The 24,989-nt window shown below is 42.4% G+C and overlaps 3 protein-coding genes across 13 annotated transcripts in view; 2 read left to right on the top strand and 1 right to left on the bottom strand.

The window, feature by feature from the left end:
* rbm47 (RNA binding motif protein 47) overlaps positions 1–14,594 on the top strand; it is a 29,226-nt gene extending 14,632 nt beyond the window's left edge. For 2 of the 9 annotated variants that reach the window (XM_062387017.1, XM_062387018.1), the window contains exons 2-7: positions 6,080–6,965; positions 7,062–7,392; positions 7,803–7,826; positions 8,347–8,556; positions 10,388–10,578; positions 11,258–14,594. In XM_062387017.1, coding sequence (XP_062243001.1) covers positions 6,111–6,965; positions 7,062–7,392; positions 7,803–7,826; positions 8,347–8,556; positions 10,388–10,578; positions 11,258–11,506 — 1,860 coding nt within the window. In that variant the 5' untranslated portion in view covers positions 6,080–6,110 and the 3' untranslated portion in view covers positions 11,507–14,594. The other 7 variants (XM_062387019.1, XM_062387020.1, XM_062387021.1 and 4 more) reach the window with 7 other exon arrangements.
* Positions 14,595–16,052: 1,458 nt separating this feature from the next.
* On the top strand, positions 16,053–22,600 carry zfp91 (ZFP91 zinc finger protein, atypical E3 ubiquitin ligase). Of its 3 annotated transcripts, XM_062387899.1 has the most exons (13): positions 16,053–16,399; positions 16,546–17,094; positions 17,381–17,418; positions 17,603–17,719; positions 18,073–18,112; positions 18,536–18,646; positions 18,721–18,837; positions 19,191–19,376; positions 19,545–19,595; positions 19,755–19,833; positions 20,217–20,331; positions 20,449–20,548; positions 20,666–22,600. In XM_062387899.1, the coding sequence occupies exons 2-13, from the start codon at positions 16,607–16,609 to the stop codon at positions 21,660–21,662; spliced, it is 2,439 nt and encodes an 812-aa protein (XP_062243883.1). In that variant the 5' UTR covers positions 16,053–16,399; positions 16,546–16,606; the 3' UTR covers positions 21,663–22,600. The 3 variants fall into 3 exon arrangements, with proteins under 3 accessions (XP_062243883.1, XP_062243882.1, XP_062243886.1); XM_062387898.1 differs by having other exon boundaries at positions 16,053–17,094; XM_062387902.1 differs by having other exon boundaries at positions 16,058–17,094; positions 18,721–18,831.
* Positions 22,145–24,520, bottom strand: si:ch211-113e8.11 (uncharacterized). The gene is made up of 2 exons (XM_062387903.1): positions 24,267–24,520; positions 22,145–24,159 (listed from the first exon to the last, which is right to left on the bottom strand). Exons 1-2 carry the CDS (start codon positions 24,338–24,340, stop codon positions 23,466–23,468), a joined length of 768 nt encoding a protein of 255 aa, XP_062243887.1. The 5' UTR covers positions 24,341–24,520; the 3' UTR covers positions 22,145–23,465.
* Positions 24,521–24,989: the final 469 nt, after the last annotated feature.

Raw genomic sequence — 24,989 nt, forward strand, 5'->3', positions numbered from 1 at the left:
ATTCACTGATTATCTACTCACCACTATAGCGGTGGAGGGGTGGGTGAAGTGTTTGAGTACACAAAACACTGTTGGAGTTTTGGGGGTAAACAGTGTTACAGATAAATACAATGCAATTCAAGTAGATTGTGACCACTTCTTCAAACGTAAACAACAAAAAAAAAACAGAAAACAACATGAAATGCCTTCTGTGTTGTAATCCAAGTGTCCGTAAGCCCCGGAATTCAAATTAAACTTGAAATGAGTCAGTTACACCATGTTTTAATCATAAATGTCCTCTGTTACCCTCCTCTGGAGCAACGTTCCCGTCTGGATCACAACAGAGTCCCACATTGCTGATGTTGTAATTGATAACTATGAGACATTGTATTAATCTGCAGCTCAAAATAGTTCCCAACAAATGTGCTTTTTCATTCCTTTGAGTGGCTAAAACAACAGTGGCTAGTAAAAAAATGCCTGAGCCATTTTCAAAGTGCATATTAAAGACTCAATTTAAATAATATATATAGTTTCAAAGGATGCACTTCAGGCACAATAAGTGGCAGAGTGAATTACGCCAGTGTTATCCTTCAACAAAGAGTAATTAACTTTTTCAAATTTAAACTTAAAACCACCAGTAAAGTGCAATCTACATAATTTAAAGTGAACTCTGTGTTTTTGTGTGTGTGTATGTATGTGTGTGTGTGTGTGTGTGTGTGTGTGCGCGCGCGTTTGCTTGTTTGTGTGGCAAATGATTTATTGAACATGTGAAATGATTGAATGTCAATAAATGTTCTATAGGTCTGGGATCTCACTGCGGGGGGTAAACAGTTAACCGTTGACCTGAGGGGTTGATGGTCACGTTGTGCAGTCACCTGAACGCCTGAACCCTGTGACGCATGTCCGTCTCTTGATGAGCTCTCACTACGGCCCCCACAGTTAATCTTTGATTTAGATTGACCCCCTTTGGCTGAGACCCTTCCAGCCACTCGGCTCCCCGACAGCAGCACTTCTTCCCTCAGAGTGCCAATGCAAACTCACACCCTCACATTTGTAATGCACACACCTTTTTATGCCGTCGTTTATATCCAGTCCACTCCCTCTGACATCACCGTGATTGATTTGACAGTTTTATAAATGGTGTTTCGTTATGCAAACAAATTTAAGATGCTACAGTCTATACATAGCTCTTAATCTATCGTTTGCGCTCCAATCCCTTCTTTTCTCTCTATCCATCAGCCTCTTTGTCTTTATTCCAAATAGACTTTCTTCTTTCCTGTTTGCTCAGTCGTTAAAGGAGCGGAGCTGGTTTCAATAGCAGCTGAAAGTCGGCACACTGTCGACCACACACTGTGGCTTTCATCCGTCTGTTCCCTTCACCCCATCTGCTCTCCCCTTCCCTCACTCCCTCGCTTCTTCACTGGAGGGGAGTTTTTGGACAGAAAATCTCGTCTGGTTGTTTTCGTCTCTCTGTCGTCTCTCTATCTGCTCTCTTGACTGCCCAGGAAGGTGTGTGTTGTTTGCTTAAGTTAAGCTGTGCTCAGGACATGTTCGCCGTTGTTATGTAAAAAAACACACGCACACACGATGAGAGTTACACACATTTTTTGTAAGTCTATCGTGCTGACATGACATAAATCACTGTCGTTACAACTTCCAGTCATAGTTTTTAAAAGTCCTGTCACAGCAAAACACATGAGGAAGTTTCTGGCCATTTTCTCATTTCTGCGGCTCTAAGCAGAAAACCTCATAACTCATTACAACTACATTTCCCATCAGGCCTCTCACCTCCCACTCACATCACAAGTTGCAGCTTATCTATTGACAGATTCCATATTTCTGGGATGTGCATCAAGTGCTTTACTTACTGTGTGTGTTCGTGTGTGTGTGTGTGTGTCTGTCATTGTTTTACTGAAGAAAAAGTACGAATGGATTTAGTTTCCATTACACATAAGTCCTGCTTTGAAATCCTATTTAAATATTGTATATATATAGTAGTATTTTAAAAGTAAACGTTCATGTTTCGTGGGAAAGAACATCCTCCATTGGTTGATGTTATATATGTGAAGTGTCAGACCCCTTCTAAAGAGTCCCCAAATAAATCTGAGGGGTCGTGAGATGATTAATGAGGGAGAAAGAACAAAATACATAAAACATAAAGTGGTAATTAACTACTTTCCACCTCTTAAAAGTTGCTAGTACATAACTTGTTGAGAAGTAAAGATTTTCTTCAAAAGTAGAAGCTCAGATCTACTGCACACACACACACACACACAGATGAAAAGTACCTGCTTTAGCTCCACCCTCGTTAGTTCTGCAGCTCACAGCTTTGGTTCAAGTGTGTGTGTGTGGGTGTGTGTGTTTGTGTGTGTATGTGTGTGTACACGTGTTTGTGTGTGTGTAGAGGAGGCTGGCCTCTGTGCTCAGTGCCCTGCTGTACCTGTCTCTAATGGAGGTGGACTAACACTCCCAGAGCAGGCGGCCAAGCAGCGGAGTGCTGTGGAACAACAGGGGTAGCTATCCCCACATCTGACCTCTCTCTGCTTCTCCTTCCTCCTTCTCTGTCCCTCCACCGTGCCTTTGCTTTCAGTCTCACTTCCCTCTGTCTCTCTCTCACTGTCTCTGGATTATTCCTCTCTACATGACGAGTTTTGAATTGAAACAGTTGTGAGTAAAGATTATTATTTAGTAGTTGCATTCATGAATCTTACATGTGGAGGCTGGTTAACATGCATTAGTCGTTTAGTATTTTAGCGAAGATAATGTTATCTATTGGGTGTGTATAAGTTAAGATAAGTGTTGGTGTTCCTGCCGCCTTGTGATCCTGTTGTTCGGGGCTGCTGGGTGGGCGCCGTGAGTCAGTCACCTCCAAGTGCTCACGTGTGTGGCTAAGATGGTGGCCTCTTTAAGCCTGCTTCCTTTAGTACACTGGATCATTGTCAATCATTAGAGAAAGGTGAACTAAGAGCTGTATCGTTCCATACTGTTGAACACACTTTTCATTACTCCATATAATCTGCATTAGGCTAAGCAGAAGAGATTTATGTTATCTAGAATCATAAAGAATCAAATGCTCTTCCTCTTTCTCGCTGTGAGCAACTGAGCTTTATTAAAGCCTTGACTCATTTGTTTATTTGAAGAAATAGATGGAATTTGCCAGTGTCATCACAGAAGCCCATAAAAGCTTTTTTCGCCTGCTCATAAAACAATTCAGCCCGGTTAATACGTAGAGAGTCAGGTGCTTCCATCAATCATAAACACCATATAATGGGCAATCTCCACAGCCATTACCGGAACACCATCAAATCCTCGCTCTTTGACTTCCTTCACTTGCTACGTGCATGCAGGCGAGGTGGTCCTTCCCTCCCGTTCTCCTCCGTGTTAGTAACCTTTGACCAGTTGAACTCTGTGTCTGAGCTCTAAACGTCTGCATGGGATCTGTTTTTCTGAAGAGCTGCAGCCTTTCAGTATCATGCTGAAACAAAGACGTGGAGTCACAACAGAAGACTCACACTTAAATGGTCACTTTCAATTTATAGAAATATTATATTTTTACTCAGCAAGACATAAAAGAATACACTGTGTGAGTAAAAGCAGGGGTTTGCCTTTACCAAGGTTAATCATTTACGTGTCTTTGCTTTGGATGTCAAGCACACACACACACACACAGACACACACACAAACACGCACACACGCGTGCCGTGCCTCCATAAGTTCAGCAGACATTACATAGATTTGCATTGATTTCCTGGAGACTTAATCTAACCTACACCATAGTTACTAGTTGCCTTACACTAACCTTAACCTAGCTTTAACCTAACCTTAACCTAACATTAACTTAACATTAACCGTACCTAACCTTAAAACATATATTCACTTTAAAATTGATTTATTTACATTATGGGGACTTTTCTAGATACACTAATGTCAAAAGATCCCGCACACACTCACCATTTTTTTTTTCTCTTTCAAAGGAAGAGAGCTTAAAACAGACCCTCTGAGTTTCGCTTCACTTCTAACACAGCGAGTGCTGCGATTTCCTGAGTCTCTCCTCAAAAAGGAAAAACATCAGCACAAGAGCGGACCACACTGAGGAAGTTAGCAATATCACAGAGTTAAAAGCAGGAAGTAGGTTACCCAACACTGAGACTGAATTCATCAACTCTTTTTGACAGAACACAAAATATCCAGAAAATGGAGTCTCATCCTGACTACAGTGCAATTTACAGTTGACCTCAGTGTCACATAGCTTCTTTTTATCACCGAGCAGTAGTCCCAAATTGAATATTGTCCTCCCTTAGTCATTAGTCTGACAATGCAAGGCCGATAAGAGATGGGAGATGTGTTAGAGCTTCACAAGATAGATGGAACATAAGGAGGGAACACTGAACTGGAGGCAATGCGAAGGAAAGCAACACAGAAACAAGTCATAAAAAGCAGTTTTCATGCAGCTACACTGGGACATCTTTGACAGATGTGTTTTTTTGCTGGAAAAGGGAACTGCATCCTCATCAGACTTAATTTCTTCATAGTAAATGTTCCATCAGCTTTACCTCAAATTGTAGTTTTATTTAATCTAGTGTCATCTTGACCTGTTCCAACATTCAGCAGCTGAAAACTGGCTAAAAATAGAAGGAAGAAACGTCAACCTGTTCATTCACCCTCTGTTTTTGTTGGTTTGTTTACACACATTCACATTTTGATTAAACTTTCTTCTATACATAACAATAAATGCATGAAATTGGATGGCATTTTTATTAATATGGTTTGTCCACTGTACATTTTTTTTATGATATTTAAATAATCTGTCTTTTTATTCAAGCAATAAAGGAAAACCTGTTTTCAGGTAACTGTAAGCCCTCCAGCCTTTGGCGAACTAACGTGAACAGATGTGTGTGTGTGTGTGTTGGTGTGTGTGCGTGTTTGCGTGCGTGCGTGCGTCCATGTGCGTGGGAGAGTGGGATATTAGGTCAGGTCAAATGAGTGTGTGTTACCATGGTTGCTTGTCTTTGTAGGGTTTTTGCCTTTGTTGACTGCCTCACCTATCTCCATCAAAGTATAGGCAATCTCATGACGCACCAAAAAAAACACACACACTCACTGCCTGCCTATTGCAAGAGGACGTTTGTTTTTTCTTCTATTCGCTCAGACTTCATTTTTCGAACAACAATAAAATAAAAAAACATTTGCTTATAGGCTCCCTAGGAATAGCTGCTTCACTGTTGTGTGCTTTGTGGAGATTTGGGGATTTAAAATGCTGTGGATTTTTCCGTCCTGAATACTGGCCGTGTTGGAAAATAACAGAATAAGAGGTTTATGCCTGAGAAGCGGATTTCAGATTGTTCTCTGTTCTTCATATAGGGCTGAAGGACTTAATGAAGTGACACACACACATACACACACACACACACACACACACACACACACACACACACACACACACACACACTTATACACAAACACATAAAAAGCTGCACCCACACACTGTATAACTTATATATATTGATAAGAGGGTTGAAAGTCCAACACCATCTCCTGGTGAGTGGGAGTGCAACAGGTGCTGGTGTAAGATGAATGACCCTGCACAGACGTTCCCACAGCGTGGACAAATATTTTTACACTGAACAAGTCATAAACTGTAGCTTAGCTGGAGTTAAGCCTCATGAGCTAGCTTGTTAGCTTATTTAACTTTCTTCAGACACACACTTGATGGAGCATGTGACCTAGTCAAACTCGGTGAACCTTTAGCTGGAGGTTTCAGGGTTCGCACCCCTTCCTTCTTGCTGATAGGAGTCAAAGGTCAGCAGGGATCTGAGCAACTCAACAAAACAAGGTTGTAAAACTGCTGATAAGGAAAAGTGCCCTGGGGATTTATAGGGTCTGTGGTTCCATCTCAAGCTAGGTGTGTGGTTAGTTTGTTAGCTAGGTAATTTTCCATGTGATTGTCCCTGGAAGTTTTGGGCCTTTTGTGATTAAACAGTACCTCCTCAGCTATAAGTTTCTTCTTATTCGTCTATCATGTTGTGTTTTCTACTAAGATATAACAGTTGTGGTTGGTACAATCTAATATGAATAAAATGTCTTTCGTTGCCCTTCTCAGGCCCCAGATCTGATTGGATGGTTATGCCAGAATGACAGCCGAAGATTCTGCTTCTTCCTCAACCATGAGCAATAACGCTTCCCCCTCAAACTCCAAACCCTCCAAGCCTTCCAAGCCCTACTCTGGTCCCTCCCTCCACTCTCTCGAAGGACAGATTAATCTCCCCGAGGGTGTTCTAGCTGCTCCCATTGAACCTGCACTCAAGGCCCTGATGGAGCGCACAGGCTATGGCATGATCCAGGAAAATGGTCAACGTAAATATGGTCCTCCTCCTGGCTGGAACGGTGCATCACCTCCCCGGGGATGTGAAATCTTCGTGGGTAAAATCCCGCGGGATGTTTATGAGGATGAGCTGGTCCCAGTGTTTGAGTCTGTCGGACGCATCTATGAGATGCGGCTGATGATGGACTTTGATGGGAAGAACCGAGGGTACGCGTTTGTGATGTACACAGAGAAACATGAGGCCAAACGTGCCGTGCGGGAGCTCAACAACTATGAGGTGCGGCCTGGGCGCCTACTGGGGGTCTGCTCCTCTGTAGACAACTGCCGTCTTTTCATCGGTGGCATTCCCAAGACCAAAAAGCGAGAGGAGATTCTGGAGGAGGTTTCTAAAGTGACAGAAGGTGTGCTAGATGTCATCGTTTATGCCAGTGCTGCAGACAAGATGAAGAACCGTGGCTTTGCCTTTGTAGAGTATGAGTCACACCGTGCAGCTGCCATGGCTCGCAGGAAGCTGATGCCTGGACGTATTCAGCTGTGGGGTCACCAGATTGCTGTGGACTGGGCTGAGCCCGAGATTGATGTGGATGAAGACGTAATGGAGACAGTGAAGATTCTCTACGTCAGGAATCTAATGATGGAGACCAGTGAGGAGACAATCAGACAGGTGAGATTTATTGACTTGTTAGTTTACCGGTTTCAGTATAAATCTTATTTGGTAAAATTGTTGACTAAAACTACAAGCACTTTCTCCCTCAACTAGGTGTTCAGCCAGTGGAACCCTGGATGCGTTGAACGTGTGAAGAAAATCCGTGACTACGCCTTCGTCCACTTTACCTCCCGGGACGATGCCGTCTTGGCCATGGACCACCTCAATGGCACAGAGGTGGAGGGGTCCTGCATTGAGGTGACGCTTGCTAAGCCAGTGGATAAAGAGCAATACTCACGTCAGAAGGCCTCGAAGGGGGGAGTGCCTGCCACTCCAGAGGTTGCTCCTCAGAACTACGTATACCAGTGTGATCCCTACACATTGGCTTACTATGGTTATCCCTACAACACCCTCATTGGACCCAACCGGGACTACTTCGTCAAAGGTGAGAATTAAGTTTCTCTGTTTTTCTTCTATTAGTGATCAGTTGGAAAAGCCACATGGTTTCTCTGAAAGCCAACTGTTTGGGACAATGCACTGTTAAACATATCATATTTCCATCCAACCAATGCTAATGTAGGAACCATGAATGCAATATTAATAGGGACCACAATGACTCATGATGACTAAAATAATGATTTAATCTTGGATGACTAGAATTTCATTTGATGAAATCTTTTACGTGATGAGATTTTGTGGCTTAAAATCAGAGAGTTGTTAAAAGTCAAAGACAGAACAAGGTGATGGACCAATGAATGCTAATCCCATTACCTGTGATTGATTAAATGTGGTCTTTGGGTGGTAGCAATCTATTGAACTTTCATCAATCGTTGTGTTTTGGTTTTTTCTCCAAAGGATCCCCAATGATACAGAACAATGGTAATCTCTCACATCCTTGCTCTTACTTATTCCTTCAATGAACAATGAGCTTTCCTGCCATTTGACAAACTATACAATTTCTAACACCATCCTTTTCCTGCTGCGCTATCAACTTCCATTTCATGCTGGGTTATTGCAGAGATTACAACAAAAATACAAAACGTCCTGGACCATCTGTTCACAGTACCAAGAACCTTCATAACCAAGAGACAGAATAGTGCTCAAGAAAGAATTCACACTGTACCTTAATAAAGGGAAAATACAAACAAAGCAACAATGAACAACAAAAAAAACTTAGCTCTTAACAACTGCAGTTTATGATTATTCCATTACATTACGACTTTATGTTTCTCCTTGCTTCCAAAATCCTAATATTTTGAGAAAAGCTTCCAAGGAAAAGTCTAAACTTATCTTAAAATATTGCCATACATGTCATCATATACAACTTTCAGCATGCCCCTGCTGCCCAAGTCGTAAAACCACAACTCCTGTCATCATATTACCTCAATTGTATTTTAAGCAGGTACTGTGCGAGGTCGTGGTCGTGCTGCCGCATGTAACCGTACCCCTGGACCACGGGGGTCCTACCTGGGCGGTTACTCTGCCGGTCGTGGCATCTACAGCCGCTACCATGAGGGCAAGATCAAGCAGACCGACAAGCCCTATGAGCTGATGCCCGGTCTGGAGCTTGCTGCCTCCGTCAACCAAGTTGGCATCAAACCTGGCACAAGTCAGTGAGATAGATATATCCATCCATATCCTCGCCCACCTTAAAAGCCTTTACTAAACCTTCCAGCTCCCAATTCCTGTATCTCGCTCACTCCTGTATGGTTTGAGGAACTTTTTTCAAATCAAAGCAATGGTTGTTGCTGGATGGTTATGTGCAAAAGGGCGCCCTTTCTCCTAACAGTTAAGAATAATGACACTCGATACGTGTCCTTTCTAGCATGACCAGAAGGTAACTACAATGCTTTGCTCCTCAGTCTTTCCTTTTCCGCAACAGGAGTAGTTTGTCTATTGAGACTGAAAACAGCACTGCGCTTAAACTACAAAATGACTGCGCTCTTACTTGATGCAAAGATATAACATCCAGGAAAAGGGAGTAGTACAACCATGAGTTTAAAGGCCAGCAGATGCCAAAACGATGATCACAAAGAATGTTTGATTTACAAAGAAATCTACCTGCAACTAACTGACTTGACAAAATATTTTCAAGGACGAATTGCATGAAAATCAGGAAAAAGCTGATTGAAAAAAACAGTTGTCTCAATGAAATCAAGGAGGCAGCCATATTTTTTTACATGCAGTGCTGTTGTCGGTCTGAACATGGTCTTTCACAATCTCATGCACTCAATTCCAACTTTTGACTGAAACATAGTTGACATTACTGCGTGAGGCCTTCTTTCACCGAGCAATGGTAGAAAGAACACGCATCAAGAAAAAAAAAGTATTCCCCAAAGAATCAACTTTTTCAATTCCTAACATGAAGTAAGCTAGAAGTGAGCAGTAGCAGCTACTTTAGCTTAAATTTGTGCTACAAATGTTTCAGTCAATGTTGGAGTTGAAATGCAGAACTAACCTGCACAAACTAAAAATTGTATATCTCTCGTTTGTCTTGTGTCTACTCTGGTCTGATCACTTAAGAGGTAATGTCAGTGCTATGTCGACTTGTTGCACATCTCGTTTTGCAATGCATGATACATAATATGATTTTTCTTTTTCTTTGTGGTATCTACTATTATTCTTTTAGCAAGCTACTGTCCCAGCGAACAAATGTAGCAGCAAAGTTGGGAATCAGAGGAAAATGCGGCATTGACAAGAACAAGAAAACAAAAAAAACTCACTAAAATCATATCAAAAAAGAACCCGTGTAGATATATTTTTATGCTCTACAAAAACTAAAGGTAGAAACTTCAGAGATAGAATTGCAAAATGAAAGTGCAAATACTAATAGCTTTTATATTGAACGACACATTATGACTATTAATGTCAAATATTTGCTGATCAGACGTCCGCCTTGTAAAGTGGCCTTTCTTGATAGTCCCTTTGAAATGATTTGAACCCAGTTTATGTCAATCCAGATCTGTGTGGAATCCCAGGAACACCACCAGATTAAAAAGACTAGTCCATCTGAAACAATGGCTGACGTTGTGTTAGCTTGCTGTTTGAGTTTATGTATGCGTGAATGTGTTGGAACATTGGGCTTAATCCACAGTTGACCACCATCATAATCCGAATCACACCCTACGCAAACTTGTGTAACTCCTTTTTTTTTTCTTCTTGCCTAAACTATATCCTTCAATGTCACTCTCTCTCTCTCTCTCTTTGTCTCTCTCTCTCTCTCTTGTTTATCCTCCGCTGCCGTCGTTTTCCTCACTCCTCTCACAGATTACCTTCAGATCTAGGTATGCCTGTTTCATGGGTGCTTGTATGCTTGTCTTCAACTGTTACCTCCTGTATTCTTGATACAAAGATATTAACCATGTCCTTCTATACTGTGTTGTGTGACGTGGTCCAGTTTGTTGTCCAAGCTCTTATTCGTGTTTACTGTTTACGTATAGTGGCCTTGCAGACTCTGGGTGGACAGTACCCAATGTTCAGTACGGCTCCTGCAGCCAAGATGATGGAGGAGGGGAAGGTGCACACGGTGGAGCACCTGCTCAATCCTCTGGCCATGCAACACGCTGAACACAACTCCGCCTCTGCTGCTGCCTCTGGCCTACCTTCAGTCTCTACCCCTCCACCTTACCAGGTCTGCACCATGACACCCTTACACCTTTTCACAAAATCAATGTTTTCTCCATATGAATCAGATGTCACACCAGAAGAGCTTGAAAGCGAACTTTACCAGTTGCCTGCACTTCTATATCTTCTTATTAGACTGATGACTTATTAGTTTGAAAGTGGGTGGAGTTCCCCTTTAAAGATATAATAAGCAAATGTATGAAAAAGATTAGACCTATATAATATATATTTTGTTGATTTCTGTACTTTCATTTTCCAAAATGTTTTCCAAAATATTCATCCCAAAGTAATCCACAATTTTTATCAAGGTAACAGGATATTTCTTTTTGGTTGTGTTTTAATTGTGTTATAACCGGTTTCCCTGTGGCTTTGTCCATCTTTGCTCTAACTTCCAGGGCAAACAACTTATAATTTATTTAATAACCAACACAAACGATGGCCTCTATTGACAAAACAACCGATTGGGAAATAACCTACAAAAAACATAAATGTACATTTCAAAGACAACAAAAGAGATGTTTAGGTTACTTTGTGTCTATATACTTTATTTCAAGCAATTCAGAATTGAGTTATAGGTTTTTGTACAGTTAGTAAATAATGTGTGTTACTGAAATAAGCAGTAAAGTATAGCAAATGAAGACATGCTTTAGAAATCCTCTTATTCACTCCTTCCCTCCTCTTCTCAGGGCCGTCCAATCACGCCTGTCTACGCTATGGCCCACAACGTACAGCGTATTCCCGCCGCTGGTCTGTATGGAGGTGGATATGTCCCCATCACAAACTACGCTGCCAACACAGCCGCTCTGGCTGCTCTGCAGAAGAATGCAGCTGTGGCCGCTGCAGCATATGGAGGCTACGCTGGCTACGCTATGCCACAGGCCTTCCCCGCCGCGGCCTTCCAGCTGCCCATCCACGATGTCTACCAGACATACTGATTCTGAGGGCTCGGACCACATGACACAATGAGAAGGTTATCCTGCCTGTGACTGAGCGACCGCAGCAACATCTCGGACACGTCTGTCCCATCATACAGAAACATCTCATGAACTTGTGAACCTCTATTCTAATGGAACGAGGTTGGAAACAAACGTTCAGCACGCAGACAGTGAAAAAACGACAATCTGACATCTCATATCTGTCTCACCTACCGACCTCAGCAGCCACATGACATCATCATGACAACATCTTGACAACATCCCTGTTTTCTACTGAATGTTAAAACACATATAAAAGACAGTCTACTTCCCGAGGAGACCCACCAGTGTGTGCTGACAGTCGTCCCCAACAATATGGCAGAAGTCACAAAAACAACACAAATACACAACTCTCTTTCTCTCACTGACCCTCCCCACCTCGTTGCTACGGCAACCGGGGGAAAACTGAAGGTACATTCAAGTATTTATGAAGAGAAGATAGATATTTAAGGTTTTATTCTCTGCAGGTCTCTTTCTCTTTTATTTTCGGGGGGCAAGTTTGTATTCCGAAACAGGAACGATCGATCTTTACACGTTGTTTAAGACAAATTTAGTGTAAAGTTGGGGGGAAGGAGAGAAAGACAAATTAATCAAAGAAGTTAAAGTACAACAGGAACTACTGACGAATGAATATATCACTGAAGACAGCTGTCTTTGGATATACTAATGTCTTTTTCAGTTTTTTTTCCATTAATATATAGTATTCTAGCCAATTCTACATGCTGTTAGTGATGCTTTCCGTCCATGGTGGTTGAATGTGTGTGCTTCAAACACGCCTGTTTGGTACTTTTTGGTTTTATTTAGTTTCATTTGTGTTTTTGGTCGTTTTAAATGAAGGTTCAAAGTATTGCATTGTGTTTTTTTGCCTAGAATTAGTCTGCTTGTTGTTATGTCTGCTTTAACCTCTGAAAACATACAGTATATTTCGGTTAGTTTAAAGAGAGGTAGCCTGCCTACTAATGTTGTTGAAGAGTCCCTGTGGAACTAACGATAGAGAAAGAAAACTGGAAAAACTTTATCATCGATGGTTTCATCTATAGGTGACGTCTTGTACAAAGAGATGTTTCCCATCCTCTGACACTGCTCTGGCAGGAAATGAAGACTGAACAGATATTAGTTGTCGTATTTCTCTCATTCGTGTATGTTTTATTGTTGTTTTTGAAATGTTTGACTATTGAAAGGTGAACAAATTTGGACAGAAATGAGACACATTTTTTTCTATATGTTTTTTCTATATACTGGAGCACTCTGTCTTAGTCCGTCTCTCACAGTCCTCCTCCATTTGCCAATGCAAACCAAAAAACATACAGCTCCATACACTCCAGTGTCATGACATTAGAAAACATTTCTTACAACAGTGCCTCACATCTGCATGCATGTGCTACTCTACGTGTTCCACAACACCCACCAACAAAGACTTCCATCTGTGCATAGCACTGGAGTGTTCAGATGTGTGGTATCACTGGGTTCTGGTGAGACGAGTAGTCATGGCTTCCTCGCTCCTCCGCTCTGCTCTCTGAATGATCCTGCAGTAACACTCCAAATATTTGTCTCTCTCGTTATTTCTCGTCCTCCAAACTGTGCTTGACCAAGGTGCACTTAAAACATATTTATGAAAGGCAAGAGATTGCCTCTTTCAGATGAAGAGATATTGAAACACTGAACATGGATTTGTGTGTGTAAGCTGGGCTAGTTGGCGTTTTTTCAATTTGTAATGTGTGTTGGCAGTTTTTCTTCGCATAAAACATAAAATAACCCTAATGAATGTTAAGTGGGCACTTTTAAAACTCTGCAGTGTAGTGGAAACAAGTGTGAAAATTGAACTGGGAGTAACTGGAGTCATACCTCATAATGAAATACAGGAGCTATGCATGTGTTGTATATGAAACACAAACATAACAGTTGCAAGCAGATGCTCATCCTGAATTCACACTCCACAACAGCCATCTCTCTTTTTTATAAAAGAACACGCAAATCTTATTTGTGCTTGCTTGTATTTTTAAAACAGTTCTAATAGTTTTAAATGTTTTTTTCATCTATTTTTACTAAACTGCTGCATTTGAGGGGAGTTTGTTTGCTTTTTTCCCATCAGCTCATCCTATTTTTTAATATTACTTTATACATTAGGTAATATGCTGACTTTTACTTAGGTGACTCTGGATTTTGAGGTTTTGAAGGAGATCATGACAAAGTTATTGATCCAAAAAAAAAAACGTTTTCTCTTCTTAACTTTGCTTCTCTCCATCTCTGAAACTGGATTTCACTTCGAAAGCAAACTGCTGTCAACTGCTTTCATTATTTGTTCTTGTATGATGACAATAAGTCAGGATATATTTAATATATGCATTATGTGTGTGTTGAGAATGAAGTGAGAAGAAAAGGTATAATATATTCAAAAACATGTTTCTTTTCTTTATTTACAATTTGTTTAGGGACAAAAAAGTCAGAGTAACAAAAGTAGAAAAAAAAAGTTTTTGGGGCCAAAGTGTCCAATAGTTTTTAAACATTCAAGGTTAATGTGTTTTTGTTAAGTGTAATTTTATGTTTGAACCAGATGTTGGTGTTATGAGTGGGGCTTCTTATCAGCGAACAAGCACAAAACTGGCCGAGGGAAGCGTGACGACTCACTGGTACTTTGAGCTGTCGCTGTTGCAACTATGCTCGGCAGGTTTGGATACGCGACTAAAAGTCTTATCAGGATTAAACAGCCCTGTGTCAGCGGACACTTGTTCTGCTGGTTCGGCCTCCCACTCAAAGCACCTACCTTTACTCTCTGTTGCCTGCATATCAACCACACTGCTTCAGCGGGATCAACTCCTGCTGCTCTTTGTGTCGGTGGTGTGGAGCTACATGTGCCTAGTTTAACATAGGTATTACCTTTTTAACTCTTTTTAGTGTGTGCCTTATTGCCAAGATGTGCCCTTTGCCATTCCTTTGTAGACCTTTGCAGAGTCTTTTCTATCTGAAGGTTTGTTTAAAAAAAAAAGAAGCTTGTTTGCCATTGTTATATTTATAGTGATAGTAGTTAAATAAAGCATTTTCAAAAGGACCCAGTGCTTCATTTGTCTGTCATTTGTTCCCCGACACACAGGAACTGTATACACCTTGTAAGCTTTGCTTGGATTTAGATTAAACCACATGATTGCGAAAGTGCTACGACCTCTGTCAATGGAAACTCATCCCCGACCTCATACATCAGCCATTGTTAGGCAATGTGGCACAGTGGAGAGAGGAGAGGCGGCGCAGTGTGCGGAGAATGTTTCATAAACTTCTCTGTGGCCGGTCAACTTTACTCTAGAAACATGTTGTGCCCCAGCGGGGAGAGATTTCGAGAACATAAGTAGCCTTCATCGCGTTGTACAATGAGTGTAAGAGGCCAATCACAGGTATATGAGGGTTTTTATGTAATGTCAGCATGCACAGTTCAGTTGAATTGTCACCTGATTTATTCTGTAAATGTGATAACAGGATGCAGGGAAAAGCAGTCACCTTATACATAAGAGATCTGTAGGTTGTTACCTATATTATTAATACCATAAAGTGGTCTTTCTAATACCAATACTGATACTAATATATGCAGATACATCAAGGTCGTGGCACATGAACGTAGTACCTTCTTTGCTGTTGTTGTGTACATAATGATCACATTCACAGTTCTGAGAGTTCACACAACAAACATTCACTATTTGCAATTCTTAATTTTTTTATATTTCAACTTGTATGCAATTGAAAAGGCAAAAAGAGTGTGAAAAAAATATAGGCTTATAGTTTGGCAAATCATAAGTTGCCTTATTTATCCGGAAGCAGCTTATACATAACAGCAAAAATAATCACAACTAATCGTCAACACTACTATCAGCTTTTCTGGCACTGGTATTTCCTAATATTGGACCCTAAGCCTAATTTCAAGCGATTGTCTACATGATGGTTTGTGTCCCCGCATAGCTGTGAGTTTGTGATAACTGCATGACTAATAAACCATACAGACTCTGCAAAAAGTGAGTTCATAGAATATTATCTCCAACATACGACCATTACAATCACATCACCACACTTAACAACACGTTGTCATTCTGTGTAAAGGCAGAGGGAAGTTAAATATTAGCCAGGCTGGACCCTGTGATGTTAGGGTGACGCGCTGTAGTTTATATTGTGCAGGTTTATGTTGCCATCTGGTGGCAAACACACATCATCAGAGCAGCAGCCTGTAGTAGAACCTCAGCTCAGAACAGACAGTGCAGGTTTCCACTGGCAGCCATGTTAGCTCCACAGAACCTCATGCAGTATTCAAAATAAATAAATAAAATATTGGGGTTAAAATAAATGTGGGAAAAATGCTGTGTATTTTACTGATTTTGCACATAAATACTCTTGGCTGTAAAATACACTGCAGATAGTATTCTCACCTGCATGGCGCATTTCCCATATTTTCCATTGATATTATTATTTATTTATTTACACTTCAGCCTATGTGTGATTTCTTTTTTTAATTATTTGATTCATATTTATTGTCTTCATATTTTGTATCCTAAAGCGTAGAAAGACGTCAAATCTGAATAGAAATATCCTTATAAGTAAATGCGCTGTTTAATTTCACCTTCACTACATCTCCCATGATGCCCCGGCAGCCATCCGTGTCTGCTCTGCCCTCACGCGGCTGCCGCTGCACTTTGTAGATTTACAAACAACATGGCTGGGTCTACTCGATTTGTAAACGACATGCAGGGAACTCCAGATGATGTAGAAGTCAGTGGACCGCGTCGATTCTCCCGAGTGTAACCCCAGTTTATATTTGGTTTAAAGGAGACGCAACAAAGCGAACAAAATGGTTGCGCTGCAGGTCCCGGCGAATAAGTAGGTTTACTATAGCTTTAAGAAGGCGAAAATAGTGTCTGCTTCTTTAAAATGATATCGCTTTATTAATGAATTGATCATTAAGAAAAGTTTTCAATACCTAATCAATAAATATCTGCTTCTAATTTGCGACGAACTCCGCGCAGTGCCAGAAAATGTGCGGCTGTCGGATAAAGGCCGCCTGCAACCAAAACGTCTTTAAACCAGATGTGGTCCGTTTCTCCTCGAATTGCAAGTAAACCTGTTCGACTTTTAACGGAATCCGAGGCCGACCGACGTGTCCTCGCGGTGATGGAACCAGCGGGCGAGCGAACCGGGGATGTAAATAAAGGCGAAGAACCGGCAGAGGACAAGGCCGCAGACCAGACCTCGGTCACCAGTACGAGCGTATCCCCGCGGATGGGGCTCCGGGATCGAGGAGCGGCCCGCCCGAGGTCCGGCGTCTCCGCTTCGCTTACTGGCGTCAACGGAGCCGCGGCGAGCCCGCAGAGCTCGGGTCGGGTGCTGAGGGACAGGGCGACGAGGTCAGTTCCGGCCTGGCTGAAGGACGTTAAGAGCGACGACGAGGAAGAACCGAGCCCGGAAACCGGGGCGACCAAGCGGCGGAAAGTTTCCAACTCCAGGCGGAAGAAAAATTCGGAATCTGGTTGTTCGGCCGGAGGGGGAGTCGCAGGTGACAACCTTCAAGGCACAGAGTAGGTTTTTAATTGATCAGCATCACGATTTTTGAAGATGAGCCATGTGTGTTTATGTCTGCGGGGTGAGCTGCTGTGAAGCACGCCTTCAGCAGAGCTCGTCCCCTTCCTGCAGCTCTGCATGGGGAGGGTGGAGAGACACTCACCTGGTTCCCAAAACTTGTCCTGCCTTGTACAGATGCTTCCAAAAACCACCGTGTGATCAGGGATGTGATGGATGATGGGATGTTTCTCTGCAAGTTGACAAAATGTCCTTTTTCAGAGTTGTTTCTTCCTTTTTTAACAGCATGGAGGATCCAAAGAAACCTGCTACAGATGCTCAAGGTAATCAAAGAAACATTCCACAAAACAAGACTCTTAACTAGCCTCTTACTAAAGTAACATTTAAGTTCATTCTAATTCTGTGCACGCGCAGTTGGATCACTCTGTATTTCTGATTGTGTGACCTCGTTTCACCCCTGATGGCCAGCATTATGTTTGATGTTATGCTTCTGCTCCCTCACTCCAGCTCTTCCCTCCAGACGCCCCCCGGCCCAGATTCGTGCCAAGCCCCCGTCTGCCAGAGCCAGCCGCAGCGCTGCCAAGCCTGTGTGTAAGACCGAACCTGGAATGGAGAATCCAGCTGGTGAGCAACCTGTTGACAATGCGCTGCTTTGGTTCAGCGGGCATGCCTGTAAACGATTCAGATTACAGAGACTCTGAGGCAACACACTGACAAATGTTCTTGAGGTTGGGTTTTATGAAGACATTTGGTTCAGGTATCAGCAAGTATGACTTCCTCATGCTCATCTGTAATTAGTCTAACTAATGGGATCCTATTACCTATTCTCCTCCACTTTGTTGCTTCAGATAATCCACATACTCAATGTGATAGACTGCATAAAAAACATTGTTATATTTATATACATTTATGTATGATTTATAAAAGGAAGCTTTAGCTACCTTCCTAAACACTTGATATCTTTGTTTGTCTTGCAGCAGTGGAAGGAAAGGTAAACGATAAAGAGAAGACTGAAATGTAAGTATAGTATTTGTACTTTGACACCCCCCCCCGACACCACTCTCTTGCTCACTCTCCTCCTCTTAGTCGAATTGACACTCAGCCACACACAAATCGTACTTACAGGCATGTGTAAAACAACATTAATTGGTCTTTTCCAACACATACGGCACGTTTTGTGTGATCCGATCACAACTGGTTATGGTAGTGCGCGGTTCTTTTCTCTAGACCAGCAATGAGTTGGTGCTACTGTGAAACCAGTTTCCTCGCTGAGAGCCAGTTCTTTGGCCGTCGAAACACAAAGACTCCAGATTAGGCACTGGCTCTGAACAGGCCCTGGAGCTGCCTTTTTGGAAAATGAGTAATTGTGAAAGTGTGCGCCTCAGTCAGAGCCATGTGTTATTTTACTTACTGCTGTGTTTGACCCTTTTACCGTCTCAGTGAAAACAAAGAGGAGGAAAGCAAGGACGTCGCTGAACCGGTGTTGGATGGAGAAGACCCTTCATTTCCTGACGACCCTAACGACCTCAGCTACCAGCCACAGAGTCAGAGGTACACTTATCTAAAGTGCAGAGCTTGACCTGAGAAGTGTAAAGTCCTGTTTCAAGTCCTTGTTTCGTTTTCAGTGGTGCAGAGGAGGAAGAGGAGGAGGTGGAGGAGGAGAGCCTCAGCAGTGACGAAGATGTTCCTTTTAGAGATGACTTAAATGACCAGAGCTACGACCCTAAGGCTGAACGGTTTGTGTGTGTGCATTTGTTTGTGTGTTGCCACTTTCTCCATGTTCAGATATGATTAAATATTGGCACCATATATTTCTTTGTAGCAACTGTCGTAACCATATAGTGAATGAGACATTAATATATTCAGAAAATAAAACATTTTAGAAATACAAGTTTTGTTCTTCTTATGATCCCTCTGAATATTTTGCTTTATTATTTGTGCATGTTAAGAAAAGTCATAACTTTTCTGGTGTGTGTCAGACAAAGCAAATCAGGCTCAACTACACTCACTCTGTTACTTTATGTTTGTTTCCTGAAGTCACTAAAACATAGTAATACTATAGTAACTACTATACGTTCTCTATTTGGCTTCTCAGGGATGTCCCTAAACCAAAGCGCAGAGCTCCTCCGAGACCGAAGGAAAAGAAAGAAAAAGATAAGGCACCTAAAAAAGAGAAAGAGGTCGCTGAGATAAAGGTAGAAGGTTCAGACAACTTGGAAAGTGTGGAGGAGGAAGTGAAGCTAGAAGAAGAAACTGTGGAAGATCCAGATGGACCCAGGAAGTAAGCACAGTCACACACACTATCTGGTTGTAGTTATCATCGGGACAGATTCATGTCAATCATATGTGTATTATTAGGGAAATTATTTCTTATTCCATGTTCAGTCTGAATATAATGTGTGTGGCTCATGAGTTGTAAACAATCTTCTATTTGTTGTTTGTGTGTTAGGAGAGGCCGACGGAAAAAAGACGACAAAACCCCACGGCTGCCAAAGAGAAGGTAAAGCTGATGTTTGTGTTGGAGCATTTTATTAAAAAATATAAGGACATGATAGGGACTGATGATGATGGAGTGGGCCAAGGATATAATGGACATATCATATAAATTCATTTAATATTTTATTATTATATAACATTGTCATACGCCTCGCCTACACAGAAAGAAGCCCCCAGTGCAATATGTGCGCTGTGAAATGGAAGGATGTGGGACCGTCCTGGCTCATCCTCGCTACCTACAGGTTTGTCTCAGCAACTACAACGTCCCCCTGCAGATTGTTTACGTCTCTCACTGCATTAAACACAGTTAAGAGAAATATAGTTCCATCTTTGCCATATATAACTGAATTTTCAAATTGCATAGAATATTAAACTGTGACATATGTTCATCACATTTTCAGAGTCCAAAGTTGTGTCCTAAAATTGCTTTATTACATTTCTGCAGATATAATAATTAATCAAATATTTCAAGACTAAAAGGAGTTTTTGTCCTGGTGGCATTGCCTGAAGTATTTCATCAACATATATCAATATTTAATTAATATTAATCAAACCAGGTTTCTAGACTGTTTTCAGCCTTTTAATTGCACTCATGCTGTATACTCTTCTGCATTTTCCACATCAGCACCATATAAAATATCAGCATTTGCTGAAGAAGAAATATGTATGTCCTCACCCGTCTTGTGGAAGACTTTTCCGCCTTCAGAAGCAGCTGCTGCGTCACGCAAAACACCACACAGGTACACATACAGTACATATGTATTATGTGTATAACGTTGGATCTGTTTGATAATTTGTTGCTAGAACTAGACAGCATGTAGAGGATCCATCTATACTCAGTTGTTTTGTGTTTGTAGATCAGAGAGACTATATCTGTGAGTTCTGTGCTCGTGCCTTCAAGAGCTCCCACAACTTGGCTGTGCACCGCATGATCCACACAGGAGAGAAGCCCCTACAGTTAGTATTTCCCTGTTCAGTTTTTGGTCATTTGTTTTTCTTAGTTTAAATGTTATAGAATGTTTTCCGGATTGCTAAAAGACATTTCCACTTAATTTTCTATTTCTTCCTCCATAGGTGTGAGATCTGTGGCTTCACCTGTCGCCAGAAGGCGTCTCTCAACTGGCACATGAAGAAGCACGATGCTGACGCCACCTATCAGTTCTCCTGCTCCATTTGTGGTAAGAAGTTTGAGAAGAAGGACTGTGTGGTGGCTCATAAGGCTAAGAGCCACCCAGAGGTGCTAATCGCTGAGGCGCTGGCAGCCAACGCTGGCGCACTCATCACAACCCCTGCCTCCCTGCTGGAGCTGCCAGGAAACCCCATGCAAGCAGACGTCACAAGCTTGGATGTGAGCCAAGTAGGGCAGGATGGGCAGATGGATCAGCTGAGCCAGGAAGGTCAAGTTGGGCACCAAGTGGCTCAGGTGTCCCAGATGGGTCACATGACCCAGCAAGTGAGTCACCAGGTGGTTTTACTGGGACAAGACCAGAGTCTCCACACCATGCAGGTGCCAGTGACAATTGCCCTGTCCCCAATAGACCCCCCTTCACCAGCTGACAGCCAGCAGCAGACTCGCCTCCAGCTACAGATGCCCGTCCAGTTTGTGCAGGCTGCTCAGCAGCAACATCAGCCCCAAATCCAACAACTGACCCTCCATTCCAGCTCAGTGTTGACCCAGCACCAACCCCAGCTCCAGTCTCTTCAGGCATACTCCTCTCAGCAGCAGAGCCAGGGGCAGACACAAATCCTACAAATGACCTTCCAGCCAGTTAGCCAATCCCAGACCCACATTCAGCAGATCCCCATTTTAGCAACCTCTCATCAACTTCAGTCCCTGCACACAGCTGCCGCGGGCCCCCCTCTCCTGTCCACAACCCAATCCCAGGATCCTGCCTCCACAAATGGGGGCAACTATATTCTGGACAATCCAGGACTCATTTCCTCCTCTCTTTCAGCCAACTCCCTCCAGCAGGCAGAGGCTGCAGGAGAGGATGGTGTGGCCTGGGAGGAAACGGGACAAGAGGTTCTGACTGGCGGCTCTGAGAGACATGTGCAGCACGTCCTCATGTAAAACCAGGAGGGAGCACAGAAAGAAGAAAATAGAGGAAGGTTAAGTCAACATTGACGTGATACACTGTATTGCAATGTTTGAGGTAAATGTAGGATCACCAATATATTATGTACTGTTCACCCATAGTCATATTTGGTAGTTTTTTTAGAATATCTGTATCAGGGAAAGATATGTATGTGGCTGTATGTGTAAGTTGTTGCCTTTGTACATAATAGTCCTTAAAACTAAACTAGCCTTTTATGTGAGTGTATGTGTGTGAGTGTGTACTGATGCTGAGGTTATATTGCAAAGCTGTTGCTATTATGCAATAATATAGCATACCTCTTAGTAATATACAGCACATGAAATGCCAAGTGTGAGGCACGTTCCTACTGGAATAAATCTAAATAATTTATATTATGTTTTAAGCACATTACGTGTTAGAAAGCTATAAACAACATCAATATGTGTGGGGTGAGTAAAATCTCAATGAAAATCAAATAGGCAGTCATTTTTTGCATTTATTGTCCAGATCTACTAGAAAACATTAATTTGATAGGAAAAATACAAAACCAACCAAATCTGAACTCACAAAGACTGAAGAGGTGTAGACAAAAAAAAGGTGCTTCACAGTTTCAGAATATGCATATTTTAGCGATGTTGGCAGGGTCTGTTAAAATGATATTTGTGCAGCTGTTTGTTAACCCTGCTGTTTGACTTTGAAGGAATAATAACTCATGTGTAGTGTGGTCCAAAACATTAACCAAACTGAATTAGACAAACACAACTTTTGTCTATAACATTTGAAGGATGATGTAATTTGATAAATCACGACTATGTGGATCCTTTGTTAAAAAATGTCAATACTAAGTCAGCACTTCTCTGATCTGTGATGTAGGACATGTGGTAGCACAAACACAAAAAAACTTATATGATGTAAATAAATGTCTTAACATTTATCCATTGTTTTCATTAATAGTTTGAGAATGTAATGTTTTATCCCACAACTTTATCTTTCCATACACCTGGGGTGGCTACACTTACTTGGCAGGGGGATCAGCCATTACTGCTGCTCACAGGCATGCACTGAGCTCCGGATGTTTACCTGAAAAGGGGCTGTACATCAGGAGTGAAATTTGTCCCAGACTGTTGTTTTAGACAGTCTCCTGAGTCTTTCCGCCACAAAGTAAAATGTCTGGAACATGTCTGAGCCACTGTGACAATACAGCAGGTAACTGTCCATACAATTCACGAGTGGATGTGTTGATGACATGTCTAACATGGTCTACATGCAAAAAACAAGGAAGGAGAATATACATATCTTAGGAAGAAAGAGGTGCCATTCATTTAGAAAATGCAGAATTGGGGAAAACAGCCCTTACCCAAGATATTTTTGTGATAAGGGCTGATGCTGGTGTGGATGGCTGTGAGAAAAACTGAACTGAATTTCTTGCTCTGCCCAGGTGTCATCCCTGACCTGAATGGTCCAGAAATGTCCCTGATCTGACCTGAACAATCTCCTGTGTTCATGTGTGAAAAGACAAGAAGTCCAGACAATTATTACATTATCCCGGATTTCAATTGAAATACTGGCTCTTGATGTGAATGTGTGGAAAATGTTAGTTACTGCCGGATGAAATGTAACTGTAGGCTTGAGTTATTAGAGAATCGACCAATGGACGGTACAACTTTTCTATAGACATGCACACACAGGAAAAATTTCACCTGCACTTTATACTATTGCTTTATGAGGGGTTAGGATTGCACAGTGTTACAACGCAGGAAAATTCTCCTCCCTGCCCATCCGGCTCTGCTTGGCTCGCTTCAGGACATATGGAGCCGCTCTCGGTCCATGTGCATTGCATACTGCTTCATAGCCCGTTTAGGAGGAATCAAGGTGTTACTCAGTCCAACCCTCCTCTTCTTCACATGCTGCCCTCCTGACTCTTCCTCGTCTGGGCGCTTCTGCTTCCCGACACCATCAGAGCCACCTGCATTGGGCTCAACGGGTTCTGCTGCTGGTGCTTCATCACTCTCAGGCGTATGATGAGGATGATGGCCGTCAGCTGAGGTGACAGCGGTCTGGAGGTCACTGTCATGAGCAAACTTGCATTTGATCCCGAACCTGCACCTTCCATCTTTCCTGTAAGACACGCACATCCGTTTCCCTCCAATCTCTGAGGGTTTGGCCTCCAGTGTCAGGGGGACATGTTTCTGCAGGGCGCTGAGCTTCTGGTCTGCCTGGGCCTTGAAGGGGTTGGTGAACACGCCGCTGTCCGAGCAGGCGTTTAGAGCTGGAGGAGGCAGTTTGTTTTGAGTGTGTGAACCCAGGGAAGGAGCAGGGCGGGGGGGCTGACGGACTGCTGGGAGGGGGTGTGATGGGGATGAGAAGGGAACAGGATGCTCTTCCTCTGGTTCTGACTCGCTGCCCGAGTCACTGGAGGCTGAACCAGACTCCAGCAGGAAGTTACGGGTCTTTAAGACAGGTGTCGCATCATTGCCCACCTTCTTAACGGAGCTGGACGATGGAAAATAACACAAAGCACAAGAAAAAGATAACTCATTAGTCCCTCTGTTTTTTTACTGCGCATTTACTTACTCAATGTTTTTTAAATGAGCATTTACCCAAGTCCGCCGGTGTTTGCATCTCCATCGCTGTCAGACTCCGAGGACACTCCGTAACCAACCAGAGAGTTCATACCTTTACAATGAACCGGAGCTCAGCTAGTTGCCCTGTTAGCTCCGCGTCGAAGTAAAAGCGTGTTGATTGATTCGTGAAGTAAAGACGTAGATTCATTTAAACCAATGCTGCTGAACGTATGTGATCATTCCCGTGTCCTCTCCACTCCGCTTGGATTAAGCTAGTGTTAGCCATGGGTGTTAACTGCCGTGATGTAGCTGTGTTTACATTGTATCTACCTGCACTGCCACCTGCAGCACCGGCATGGTATTACACAGGGCAATTTATTTTAGAAAGCACAAAACACTGACCCTTGCGCTGTATGGGGAAGATTAAGTTCTGGAATGTTTCATGTATGATAACAATCAAACAAAAACATGAATAGCATAAAATAGAAACTAAGTAAATCAGATGAATAAAAGCTTGACATGTCAGGATCAAATCAACAAAGACAGCTTCAGTGTTGTGCATGAACGAACGCAAAAGAACGCGCTAATTGAACACGTTCACTTTTATGAGAACGATGAAATGAACGCAACTCAATGCCAAATAATGAATTTGAACGGTGAACACGTTCATATTGTAGCGTCCTCGCGTATAGACAACAGGAAACCTCTCTTTATGTGTAACTTTATTAAAGTCCAGCGAACACGACACACCTCTTGTTC

Source organism: Platichthys flesus, chromosome 5, assembly GCF_949316205.1.
Source record: "Platichthys flesus chromosome 5, fPlaFle2.1, whole genome shotgun sequence".
Lineage (NCBI taxonomy): Eukaryota > Metazoa > Chordata > Actinopteri > Pleuronectiformes > Pleuronectidae > Platichthys > Platichthys flesus.